At 56.7% G+C, this 12,774-nt stretch overlaps 2 protein-coding genes across 2 annotated transcripts in view; both read right to left on the minus strand.

The window, feature by feature from the left end:
- Positions 1-306: 306 nt before the first annotated feature.
- Positions 307-7,854, minus strand: PAM16 (presequence translocase associated motor 16). The gene is made up of 5 exons (XM_068566018.1): positions 7,746-7,854; positions 2,254-2,338; positions 1,292-1,428; positions 870-935; positions 307-462 (listed from the first exon to the last, which is right to left on the minus strand). The coding sequence occupies exons 1-5, from the start codon at positions 7,746-7,748 to the stop codon at positions 376-378; spliced, it is 378 nt and encodes a 125-aa protein (XP_068422119.1). The 5' UTR covers positions 7,749-7,854; the 3' UTR covers positions 307-375.
- A 1,307-nt stretch (positions 7,855-9,161) lies between these two features.
- Positions 9,162-12,774, minus strand: part of CORO7 (coronin 7) — a 58,578-nt gene continuing 54,965 nt past the window's right edge. The window contains exons 24-28 of the mRNA XM_068566017.1: positions 12,069-12,185; positions 11,666-11,801; positions 11,178-11,269; positions 10,567-10,653; positions 9,162-10,444 (exon numbers count right to left, since the gene is read on the minus strand). Coding sequence (XP_068422118.1) covers positions 10,439-10,444; positions 10,567-10,653; positions 11,178-11,269; positions 11,666-11,801; positions 12,069-12,185 — 438 coding nt within the window. The 3' untranslated portion in view covers positions 9,162-10,438. The remainder of the gene's footprint in view (positions 10,445-10,566; positions 10,654-11,177; positions 11,270-11,665; positions 11,802-12,068; positions 12,186-12,774) is intronic.

Here is a 12,774-nt window from a genome sequence, read left to right on the forward strand (position 1 = left end):
ATCCACCAGCGGGGTGGGCGGGGCAGACCTGAGGGCGGTGATGCGGAGGGGAGGGCCTGGCACTGGGACCGAGACAGCAGGAGTGCCTGTGTCCGGTACTTGACAGAACGTGACCAACTTCCTTGGACGAGCAGGGCCAGGCTGGCTGGCTTCTCGCCAACCTTGCCCACACTGGCCCCGCTGGGTGTCAAAGGCCCAATAACGGTCAGGCAGATGCCACTGCTTCCCCTCCCCTGCACGCACAGCCCCACGGCTGGCGGGAAGAGCAGCCTGCCTTCTGGAATCTGGACGTACGCACTCAAGAAATGCAGAAAAGACATTTATTACCAAGCTATAAATTAGAGGTGGGCGGGTGGGGTGTGAGGCACTGACTGGTCACGTTTTGGGCGGCTGCTCTCGCTCTCTGTCCTCCTGGGCCTGGATTCTGAGTTCCTCCTCAAGGCGCTCCTTCGCTCGCACCACCTGGGGAGGGAGTCACAAACAGTTAGGCAGGATGGCCCCTTCCCTCCCCGGGTCCAGCTCCAGCTTCCTGGAGAGCAGTGGGCAGGTCAAAGGTAACAGCCTGAGCAGAATATAAACAGAGGGGCCTGGGGACGCACTGACTGAGTCTGGGAGCTGACAGCTGGTTCCAGCACTCTACCCTTCAAGGCCTCGGCTGCTGGGGGCACCACTGTCCAGGGTGACACAGGGCCCAGGCCAACACAGCCCCACTGGCTGGGCCACATGGAGCTGGCAGCCCTGAGGGACTGGCAGTTCAGGGGGCTCCCTGCGCCCCAGGGACCTTTCTCCTGCCAAGCTCTGAACTGCCTGGAAAAGAGGGAGGCCCAGTGAGAAGCAGCCCCGCGGCCTGCCCTCCTCCCAGCACTCACCTTTGACTGCAGGTAGAAGGAGCCACCCACGGATTTATCGTTCACCTTGAATAGGTGTTCGTAGTTCTGCAGAGGAGGGGAGACGGTGAGGGTCCCTGGGTTACAGAGGCGGGGGAAGCTAGGAGATGACAAAAAGGAAAGCGAAAGGGCTCGCCCCCTCCGCCGCGCTACGGCACCCGGAGCCGTTGAGGGGCGGAGAAGCGGACAGGTGCCCACTGAGGGAGGCCCACGCCTCTGCCACCGCTACCTGTGCCCTAAACACTGACAAGGGACAGTGGCTTCTTCGAATCCAAGCTGGCCGTAGCCAGAGCCCCCGCTCCTGCCCGTTTCTGCCGCCCCCATCCCCCCTCCCAACGCTGGTGGCCTGCCGCCCCATCCCCACTTCTGCTCTGCTTGTCTCGGAGCTGGCCTGGTGGCCTCACCTTCTGGATCTCCTCAGGGCTCAGCTTAGAGATGTTGAGAATCTGCTGTGCCTCCTGGAGGCTGAGGCCGGAGAGGTTGGAGGCGGCTGCAGACTGGTGTCCCGCGCGTCCCCGGGCGTCAGCTGCTGCCCGGCTGGCTGTGTGGACACACAGGTGAGCACTCGGCCCTCAGCAGCCTGGAGCTCCCCTGGGCCTTCCACGTGGGCAGCTCACCGCTGCCAGGTGGCGTGGAGGAGGAGACAAGCCGGGCCAGAGGGCATCTCTTCTCCAGGAGTGGATTTTTTGGGGGTGGGGGGTAGTAAAGTGAGGACAGGGGCAGGGGCTGGTCAAACCTGGCATCAGGTCCCCAACCTAGACCGTGAGATGACCCTGTCCCTCTTCTCTCCCCTGGCCTCCACCTCCTGGGTGCATCGCAAGTTGGGGAGTTTAGGTTACTATGGGGAACAGAGTGAAGCTGTGAGCAGGGGGAGGCAGCATGGCTCTGCCCTGCGGTTACCTAGGCCACCAAAGCAGGCTGCCTTGGGTGACCTCTTCCCTTTCAACGCCTCTAGATTCAGGAGCCAGTACACTTTTTCTTAAAGGGTCAGAGAATGAGTATTTTAGGTTCTGCAGGCCAATTAGTCTGTGTTGCAATTACTGGACTCTGCCTTGAAAACAGCCAGAGGTATGGCTGTTCCAGAAAAACTTTATTTACAAAAACAGGCGGCCAGGAGGGCCAGTGTGCCCATTTCTGGCCGGATGCTCACGCCCATCAGGTCTCCCTTTTATGGGATTGTCCCAAGATCTAGTAGCACTGCCCCACAACGGGAAGTGCCCCAGGCTACCTGAGCTGCCAGAACCCCAGCCCACAGAGGGCCCTTGCATTCACAATTGGCCCAGTGTGAGGGAGGGGCCCAGAGCTACTGGGAAAATCTGAGCCAGGCAGGATCTCCCAGCCCAAGGAGACAGAGGCCCAAGCTTACCTGCAAACTCCTGCTGCAGGGCCCGGGCAAAGGCCCTGCCCACCACCTGCACGCCCATCACAATGATCTGGGCCAGGTACTTGGCCTGTGAGCAAAGCAGGCACCTATTAGCAGGCTGCATTCTCAGAGCCCCCAGTGATGGACCCTGGAAGTGGTGGCTGTGCGACAAGACTTCTGGATTGCTGAGGCAAGGAGGCTCACAGCAGCAGCCATAGACCACTTCCTCCAAAGCACCCTGATAAAAAGCTTCTGCTTTGGGTGGCTTCGGGTGCTCGTGGGACAGCAGGCCCGGGGAAGGTGGGGGAGACCCAAGAGAGTCCCCAGAGGCAGACGGGACTCTCCCTCGTCCTTTGGAAGAGGCGGACAGGAGCCAAGGCAAAGTGGCCTGGGAACCAGAACTCAGGGCCGGTCCCAGACCCACCATTCACTCTGCCACCACCAGCTGCTTCTTGTACTTGGCTGGTCCAACCTTTACTGGTGGGGAAATGCAGTGCCATTCTAATTCTCCCCACACTATTCAAGTCAGTTCCAATCAACACAACGAAAGAGCAAAATACCCTCCACTTTCAAGGAGCAAAGCCCACTAGGCGGGCATTTAGACAAACACAGAAGGGACCAAGTGGTGAGGGAGAGCAGGCCAACCCCTGTTCCTCCACCGGCTCACTCCTTCACTCAAACCCTGCCTGAGAGTCAGCACCGCGACCACAAAGATACCCAGGACCCGGCCCTGCGGGAAACCCTCCACTGCAGCGCAGTGCGAGCGTCTTCTACCCTAAGACCGCGTGGGCCAATGCACCACGGAGACAAGTGGGGCATCTCATCAAGCATGACCAGAGGCGTGGAAAGGCACCGGAGGGACACCTCAGGAAGGACAGGGAGACTCTGGGAGGCAACGGCACTTCTCCTGGCAGGTAGACTCTTGATGGGAAAGTGGGGGATTTCTAGGCAGGGGGACCAGGGTGAGCCCCACTGGGAGAAAGTGTAGGGGATGCCTGGGAGCAGCCAAGAGCCCAGAGGTCTTGTAAAATAGTAGGAGGTAAGATGAGGCAGGCGGGTGAGATGGGAAACATACAGATCTTACTGTGACCAAGGATTACAAACAGACAGCATGTGTGTGTGAGATGGTACAAACGTGGGTGCGTGGAGGACACCCGGAGAATGCTCGCGGCAGGTCACCACTGCTCACGTGGCACATCCAAGTGGTTTCCAACAAGAATGGACTTAGCCAGGGTGCTGAGCACTGTGACAAACACATTCTATCTATTGTGCCATCTAATCCCAACAACTCAAGACACTGAAACACGGAGGGGTTTAGTGACCAACATGAGGACACACAACTAGGACCTGGGGCAAGATGGGCAGAAAACCCATAGCCAGTGCTATCAGCTATCCCCAGGCTGCCCACCTCACACAGAATCCCAGGGTCTGCAGGGAAGGCGACTGCACAACATGACAAGGATCAGGACCCAACCCAGAGGCCGAAGAGGGGCTTGTTAGATTCCAGTGGAAGCCCGACTCCAGAACTGACCTTGCTGGCCTCCCTAACGGGCGGGGTGGGATGCGGTTCTGGGCCATTAGCGGGGATTGATACATGGGAAGTGGGTTTGGATTTCACAAGTGGGTGGAAATTTCATAAGCCCCGTATTTCACACCATGAAGACTCTCCAGTGATCAGAGGGAGGGGCGGGGCTGCAGGTGCTGCACTGTGGTGAATAGACTAACGAGGATCTGCTTCAGATGGGAAAGTCTCACCTGGCTTCTCCCCCAACCCCTGCTTGCCTAAAGCCTCTCCCAAGTTGGGCAGGAGGCTCTGAGATGGACAGCTGGTCCTGTCTGAGGGACAGAGAGGCTGACAGGCCAGCAGGTGATTCCGACTGTTCCCTTGGCCAGGAATTCCCACCAGGCCTCCGACCACACCCCCTTCTGCTGCCACACCTGACAGCAGCCCCATCACACTGCCTGCATGCACTGCCTCGTACTCAGGTGTTTACTTCTCTGCCCAGGTGGTGACTGTTGCTAAATAATGAACGTTAAGAGCTGAAGCTCTAACTGAGCAGCTCCCCCACCACCCCCTGCCCGTGGTTCCTGCTGCCAGAGCTCCATAGCTGCAGGGCAGGCTGGGCTTCCTGCAAAGTTTCAGAGGCTACCCCAGCCATCCAAGGGAGCTGCCTGGTCCACCCACCGCAGCTACCAAGGTTCCTGCGGGAGGCATCTCCTGGGGGGAGGCAGTGATGTGGAGGTTACACAGGCAAGCTCTGGGATCACCTGTGTGCAAATGACAGCTGTGTGCCCTGGATAAGTTCCCAGTCTCCCCGAGCCTCAGCTTCCTCTCTTACTGTGGCCAACAATAGGGCTGTCACGGGGATTAAATGAGATAATGCTTATAAAGTGCCTGGCTCAGACCGTGATAATATAGTAGGTGCTCAATAAATGTTGATTTTCATTTATTACTACTCTTTGTTTCCCAAAACCTGACACTGGCCAGGCACTGGAGAGTAACAAAGCTCCGCCCAACACAGCAGCTCATTTGATAGATGGTCTAATTCCTCAGGGGAAAAAGCTGCAAAATGCTGGGTTACATTCCCAGGGAGCTGGAAGCAGCGTGGAAGAGAAGTGAGAAGGCTGCTTCAGTCAGGCTGACATAACCTGGGTCCCCGCTTTGCTTCTTGCCAGCTGTGTGGCCCTGGCAATCACTCAACCTCTCTGAACCTCAGTTTTCTTATCTGCAAAATGGGGAGAATAATACCCCCCTTATAGGAGGGCTAAGGCCCTCAGGAGGCAAGGCATGTAAAAAGTGGACACCTGACAGTGGCAGGTCCAGAGTAGCTCAACAGCTGCCTCTGCTTCCAGACCAGATCCTGCTTGGTGCTGAATGATCTAGAGATCAGAGGTGCAGCCAAGCTTCTCAGCTACCTCCTCAATACCCAGATGCCTACCAAGTGCCAGGTGGGTCAGCTGTGCTCAGAGCTGAGGATTCATGGGGAGCACAGCTGTGCCAGCTGCAGCTACCACAGGGGATGAAGACAGTTACTGGCTGAGGCCTCTCCCAGAAAGCCCTAAAACACCCCATAATCCACTGACTGACGCTCGGGCCTGAAGACCCTGAGCAAGAGCAACTGGCCAACACAGCATCCAACTCAGGCCAAGCTGATGGTCAAGGATTAGAGGTCAGAGCCATGAGACTCCACGCCTGGGACACTGCAGATGTCACATATGCTTTCCTGCCTGGAGAGTAACATGGCACAATGCGGGACCAAAGCCCTGCAGCTGGGGCAGGGCCCCAGGCAGCGTGGGGGGTTGGGAAGCCCTAAGGAATGTGGTTTGTCCTGTGTGAAGTGCATCAAGAAGGCAACCTGGCTTTGGACAGATGGATGTGCAAAGTTCCCTTCAAGGCACAGTTCCTTGGGCTGGTGGGCAGAGACAGCCACTGACTCACCCTCTTCTCAAGGATGCATGGAGATAGAAAGGGGGCTCTCTTCACCCAGGGCCCCTGCAAACAGCTGCTGGCATCACAACTAGGCAGGAGGGAGGTCAGGACCACAACTGTCACATCTGCCAAGATATGTCCAGGGCCTGGGCTGTGGCTAGCACAGCAGGTGCCCGATACATATTTGAATGAATGTGACACTTGACAGGGCTTCCAAATGCCTCCCACTCCCTCTGCTGAAGGAGGGCTCTGGCCATCCTCCCAAAACACGCACACAATACCCTACCTCTGCTGCCACTGCCAGCCAATTCAGTCTACCCCCAGCTTGGCATCCCCAGCTCTGGCTACAAATGACTTCTCTAGCTTTTTCTCTCCCCTCATGGCTCTCCACATCACGTACTGCAGCCACACCATCTACTCCAGGATCGGCTCCCCTACTTCTTTACTCTGAATTCATACACCACACAGGTCACTCTTTTCAAGTGCACAATTCAGCACTTTTTAGGATATTCATAGAGCTGTATAACATTTTCATTATCCATCTCCCCAAAACTCCATACCCATTAACCCACTGAACATCCTCTCTCCTACTCCAATACTGTCTAATCCCAACATCCTTCAAGACTTAGCTCATGTCAGGCTTCCCTAGTGGCGCAGTGGTTAAGAATCCACCTGCCAATGCAGGGGACATGGGTTCAAGCCCTGGTCCGGGAAGATCCCACATATCCCACATGCCGTGGAGCAGCTAAGCCTGTGCACCACAACTGCTGAGCCTGCGCTCTAGAGTCTGTGAGCCACAACTACTGAGCCTGTGTGCCACAACTACTGAAGCCCACGCACCTAGAGCCTGTGCTCCGCAACAAGGGAAGCCACTGCAATGAGAAGTCTGCGCACCGCAGCAAAGAGTAGCCCCTGCTCCCTGCAACTAGAGAAAGCCCCGCGCAGCAACGAAGACCCAACGCAGCCAAAAATAAATAAATAAAATAAACAAATTTATATATATATAAAAAAAAGACTTAGCTCATGTCACCCCCATTCCCCTGGGTAAAACCTTTCCAGGCTCCACCCATTTCTACCCTCCCATATCACTGTTTTTCTTTTCCTATTAATATTGTCCTATTTTACGGACTCGCCTGCTTTCTCCTTTAAGGTACCAACTCCTCCAGAGCCACATGCAGGAATGTGTGTGAAGGACCCAGCTGAGGTGGGGGGCGGGGTCCTCAGAAAATGGCAGTGACTATTACAAGGCAGGAACAATGGGTGCTAAGTGTGTAGTCTGAGGACACAGGAGCTGGGCTCAAAACTGGGATGACCCTGGAAAAGTCAGACACCCTGAGCTTCAGATTGTTTATCTGTAAAACAGGGACAATGAGAGCACCGACTTCTTTAGAATTAAATGGGAATCTACATAAGCCTCAGCTCAGGGCCTGGCACTTGTAAGCTCTTACCTTATCCTTAACACTATCAGTTAAGAAGTGGCTCCCCAAACCCACTGCCTCAATCACTCAACAATCCTCTATCCGGGGATAGAGCTCAAGACCCTGCACTTTTAAAGCTCCCCAGGTGACCTGACGCAGCCAGTGTGGCCCAGATCTGTGGGCTGGCCCTGGGTGCCAATGGTACCGCAGAAACGCTCAGTTTTCGGTGTTGCAGGGTCTGGTTCAAGTCCCAGTTCTGCCACTTCCTCGTGAAAGTCCCGGAGCCCGTTTCACCAGCTTTCAAATGGGGACGATAATAGGGCGACACCATCAACTAGCTCGAGGACCGAGCAGGGGCTCGCGGGCCGGACTTACCTCCACCTTGGGCTGCCGGCACGTGGCTGGCGCACACGGCGATCGCATCTGCTCGGTATTTCCCGGCCCGCCAGACCCGCCCTGCCTTCCAGCCAGAAGGCTCTCCCTGGCCCCGAGGTCGCCAGCGCCCGCCTCAATAACCCCCGGCTGCGACACCCCAGTCCCCGCTCCCCGCCAGGAACGCAGGTGGCGCGCGGCGCCCGCAGTCCGGCCGGAGCTCCCAGCCCCGGCCCCGAAACTGCCTCCTTTCCCCTCCCCTCCTCATGCCTCACCATGGCGGCCACTCTGCTTCGGGGGCACGGGCTCCGGCTTGCCGGCCCCTCGGCCCCGGCTCAAGGGCGGCCGGCGGGTCAAAGTTCAAGGGAAGCTGCGAAGAGCGCGTGCGCTGGGCATGCGCGTTGCTTCAAACAGAAAGGGCGGGGCGTGGGCGGAGACCTATGGCCCGTGGGCGGAGTCGGGGCGGGGCCTGCCTCAGCCTCCCGCGTTCCGGCGGCCACCGGAGGCTACTGATGGGCGGTTTCAGGACCCTCTGGCCCTCCTGCTTATCCTGGGGCGCTAAGAGCAACAGAACAACAACACCGGTCAAATGGGGGGGTTGCTATTTCTTCCCTCCATTTTGCCAAAATATTTGGGACTAAAAGACATGCAATAAACATACAACACCTCACAAACATAATAAGTAAGACGTCAAATTCTCACAAATATTCAAGAAAACAGGAAACTTCAAAGTAGGTTTCATTCCAGGTTCCCTCTGTCTGGAAAGGAGGGCTCGTCTCCCTCCTCCTTCAAGTCTTTGTTCCAATGTCACCTTCTCAGTGAGGCCACCCTGATGCCCTACCATCGCCGCAACTTGTCCTCCATTCCTTTGCTTTTCTAATACAGGCTTTATTGAGAGAGAATTCATACACCACACAATTTGCCCTTTTGAAATGCACAATTCAGTGCTTTTTAGTATATTCACAGAATTGTGCAACCATCACCATTAGTTGCAGAACATTTTCAGCCCAGCCTTAGCAACTCCATACCCATGAGCAGTCTCTGTCCATTTCCCCCTCCCCCAGCCCCTCGTGACCACTAATCTGCCTCCTCTTCTATGGATGTCTCATAGAAATGGAATCATACTACATGTGGCCTTCTGTGTCCTTTTTTTTTTTTTTGGCTGCGTTGGGTCTTCGTTGCTGGGCGTGGGCTTTCTCTAGTTGCGGTGAGCAGGGGCTACTCTTCGTTGCAGTGCACAGGCTTCTCACTGCGGTGGCTTCTCTTGTTGCAGAGCATGGGCTCCAGAGCGCAGGCTCAGTAGTTGTGGCGCATGAGCTTTGTTGCTCCGCACATGTGAGATCTTCCCAGACCAGGGCTCGAATCCATGTCCCCTGCATTAGCAGGCGGATTCTTAACCACTGCGCCACCAGGGAAGCCCCTTGTATTTGGTTTAAACCTCCTTTTTTTTTTTTTGTCCACGCCATGTGACATGCAGGATCTTATTTTCCCCACCAGGGGTCAAACCAGTGCCCCCTGCAGTGGAAGCCTGGAGTCTTAACCACTGGACCACCAGGGAAGACCCATAAACCTCCATTCTCGATGCCTCCTATTTTTTTCTGAAGCTCTTACCACATTCTATCAAATTATACCATTCATTCATCTTTATGTTTATTATCTGTTCCCTCCCACTAGAATGTGGATTCCTGGAGGGCAGGACTTTGACCTCTTTTCTCCACTCTTGGGCATCAGCACCTGGAAGAGTGGCTGGCACATGGAAGGCACTCAGCAAATGTTTGTTGAGTGAATGAGAGTCGGGCTGCCTCCTACTATGTTCTGGACCACTGCCCTTCTTTCCTTTCCTCCAACTCTCCAAATTCTTTATTCTCTCAGCACCCTGGCTGCCCTTCCTTTTGTCTGAAACGTTCTTCCCAGGGCTCTCTCCATGGCTTTGTGGCCTTCAGGTCTTAGCTCTCAGCTTAAACGTCGCTTCTCAGACCCTGACCAGTCTCCCCCTGCATCCCCGTGGCTCCTCCCTTTCACATAGTTTATCTACTTCACAGCCCTCCTTGCACTGTCTATTTGCGAACTTGCACATGGTCCGGCTCACCCCTGCCTACTAAGACTATACTAAGTGCCTTGAGAAGCCATGTCTCTCCCGTTCATTACAGGAGCTGCCATCCAGAACCCTGCCGGATACTAGCGTGTTGGATGAATGAATGAATTCCCAGCAGGAGCAGAGTGAGGCCTGGGACAAGCGGGAGCCCAGGGCCAAACCGACCTCACCCATACTCCTGTCCCCTTCCCCTTCTAGCCAGCCCACAGACCACAGCGGCACGAGAGGTGGCCAGCTTAGAAAAGTTTAATTGCTAAAAACATCCAAGGTACGTGCAGGCTACTCCCTGCGGGGCTCACACCCCCTTCATTGGGCTATCAGCTCTGTGATGCCCATTCCTCCTGGCTTCAAGTTTGGGGAGCAGGGCTACTGGTCCCAGGCCCCTGAGGCTGGTGCTGCTCCAAACGGCCTGGTGGGGGGCCAGCCCCCTAGGCCCTTGACCAGAACTGGAGCAGCAGGCAAGATAGGACGGCATGTGATAACTGAAGGTGCTGGGCGAAGCCAGCCCAAGCTGGGACCAGCCCAGGTCAGAGTAGAGGGGACAGGGAGCCCAGCGGCTGCCCAGGGACATGCCACTGAGCCCTCACGCCCACCCCACCCCCACGCCCCTGGCTCCACATGCTAGCAGGCAGCTGAGGAGAAGCAGCTGGTCCCAGAAAATGCAGAGATGCGGACAATCCATGGGGGTTGCAGCAGGGCCCAGAGGCTACGGAAATGCCCAAGACCCAAAGGAAGCCAGGCCTTCTGGGCTGAGGTGTGCCCCGGCCAAGAGGTGGTTTCCAGTTTGAGGGTGAGACGTGAGGTGTGCAGGGGCACCAGGTGGTTCAAGGAGGCGGCAGTGGCAGGTGAGGCTAGAGGTGGCTGGTGGGCAGGCTAGTCCTGGGGAGATAAACCAAGAAGTGGGAGGGAGCTGAGAGGGCCTGGGGGAGGGGGGTGGCGCATGCGGCAGGCGTGAGTCGGGGAGAGATGGGACAGGCAGCAGGGCCCACTCGTCCACTCACCCACTCGTCCTCGTCCACACCTTCGAAGGAGTCCTGTGGGAGCGGGTCCACCCGGTTCCCCAGCTTTGCCACCATGGCACTCAGCAGCTGGGAGAGGGGACGGGAGAAGAGGTGGGAAGGGAACAGGACTTCTGACCCCAAGAATGTCAGATCTCAAGGTTGGAACCCCGAGGTTCAAGGTTGTGGGAGAATCATTTTCATTAGAGCCCGGACAAAGTTGATGGTTTTCATTGAAAAAGATACCTTGACAGAGACGGGGGAGCCAGAGACAGACAGACTATAACACGGAACATCAGAGTCACAGGGCAGCTGTCTCCACATATTGCCTCAGATGCTCAAATATGCACCAGGGTCCCCAGCGCACTTGGGTCTGGTTGGGTTGGGCCAGGCTAGGGTGGGGCCTCTTTCCACCCTTCCCTGGCTTCCTGAGCCCTGTGCCCTGGGGGCGGCAGCGGTCAGCTTCAGGGCTTTGGAAGGTCTTCCCTGTCCAACTGACAAGTGGGTGACACTGGCTCCTTGCCCAATCTGGGTTGGACTAGAGAACTGAAGGGCAGTCACCAGGAGCAGCCAGGACCCTGTGACCCCAGCGGCCAGCCCTCTTCCACGCCTACCTCTTCCTTCTTCTGCTGGTCCGACTTCTCTTCCAGGTAGAGTGCTGAGGATGGGGCCCGCCGGGCAGGGCCTTCACGGGGGGCCTGGCTCACTGGGGTGGGACAGCAACAAGCATCAGGCAGCAGAGAGCCCCTTGGGTGGGGCCTCCTGGCCTAACCGCTTGGTACCAGCCCCTAGGGGATTCCATGGCAGAGAGTCCAGAGGTGGCACTTCGGCTCACAAGGCCTGCCCTCGGCACCAGGCCGTGTGCACGTGCGCATGTGTGTTGGGGGTGGAGGGCTTGTGATGGAAACACAGACCCTGGGCCCTGCCCTCCAGGGGCTCAGAGACCAAGTCCGAAGAGCAACCACCCCATCCCTGGGAGCACTAGAGGTTTCTGATTGCCAGCAGGGATGGAGGTTCGGACTTGGGCCTTCTGCCCCTTTCTCCAACCCCCACCCACTCCCCTGCTTCCTACCTGCCCCCCCAGCCCAGTCCCTCATCCTACCTGGGGTCATGTCAGGGGGCTGCAGGCTAAGAAGCCGGGGCTGCCCGTTAGCGCCTCCCAGCCAGGCCTCAGCGCTGAGCACCGGCTCCCAGCTCACGGCCGTGTCTGGGAACACGTCATCCTGGAAGAATTCTTTCTGCAGGGAGGGAGGAAGGGGCTGCCCTGAGGTACTGACCAGAGGCCTAGGGCACACAGGCATCCATTGGGAAGGGGGCATGGCAAGACCCAGGACCCCAATCTGAGGTTTCTGCAAGTTTCAGAGCGTCAGCAGAGTAAGGGGAACAGGTGCCCCAAAGAGCAGTGAGTGGGGCAGTTTGGTGACAAGACCAGTCAGGCCCCAAAGCCTCTGACAGGGGCCAGGCAGGGGGTGCTGGGCGTTGGCATGCTGGGCCCCCAACCTCACCCTGACCCGGGGCAGCCGGAAGGTGACAGGCTCCAGGGAGGTCTGGCGAAGTCGCAGGCATCGGGCAAACTCCACCTCCCGCACGTCACACTCTGTCTTGGGCAGGAGAATGAAGCCCTGGGGCGGCAGGGGAGTCGAGCTGGGGCTGGAGTCCAGAGCTCACACTGAGCACCTGGGCCCCCTCACTTAGGACCATCAGGACCAAGGCCTATCCCTGGAGAGTGGTGTGATATTTAACAACTAGCTCTCTGGAGGGAAAATGCCCTGGTTTGTAGCGTTTGCCTATTTCCATGGTGTGAAAACTCCCACCATGCCAATTTCACACTACTAACATGACCGGGTGAATGCAGATTTGGGAAGAGATGTGCAGTAGCAGCCCATGATACAGTATTTCTGCCAGACAGGGCCCACAGATGTAAATAACCTCAACAGTACAAATAATAGTGAAGTCAAGTAAAATAATTAGGAAGTGATAAAGTAAGTATCTATTGCCTTGGTCTTTACTGTAACTTATTTGTGGGTTCATAAAACTTAAACTTACATAGTTTAATTTTTAACAATGGTTGAGTTTAAAAACCAGTTCCGGAGGCTGCTGGGCACACCCCGCCCGGCCCAGTGACTCAAGGGCCCCACAGGCCCCTGCAGTCCTGCACATGGCCACGAGAGGGCGGGTAGCCCATGGTCCCACCTACGGAAGGAGGACCAG

Source organism: Eschrichtius robustus, chromosome 16 (genome assembly GCF_028021215.1).
Source record: "Eschrichtius robustus isolate mEscRob2 chromosome 16, mEscRob2.pri, whole genome shotgun sequence".
Lineage (NCBI taxonomy): Eukaryota > Metazoa > Chordata > Mammalia > Artiodactyla > Eschrichtiidae > Eschrichtius > Eschrichtius robustus.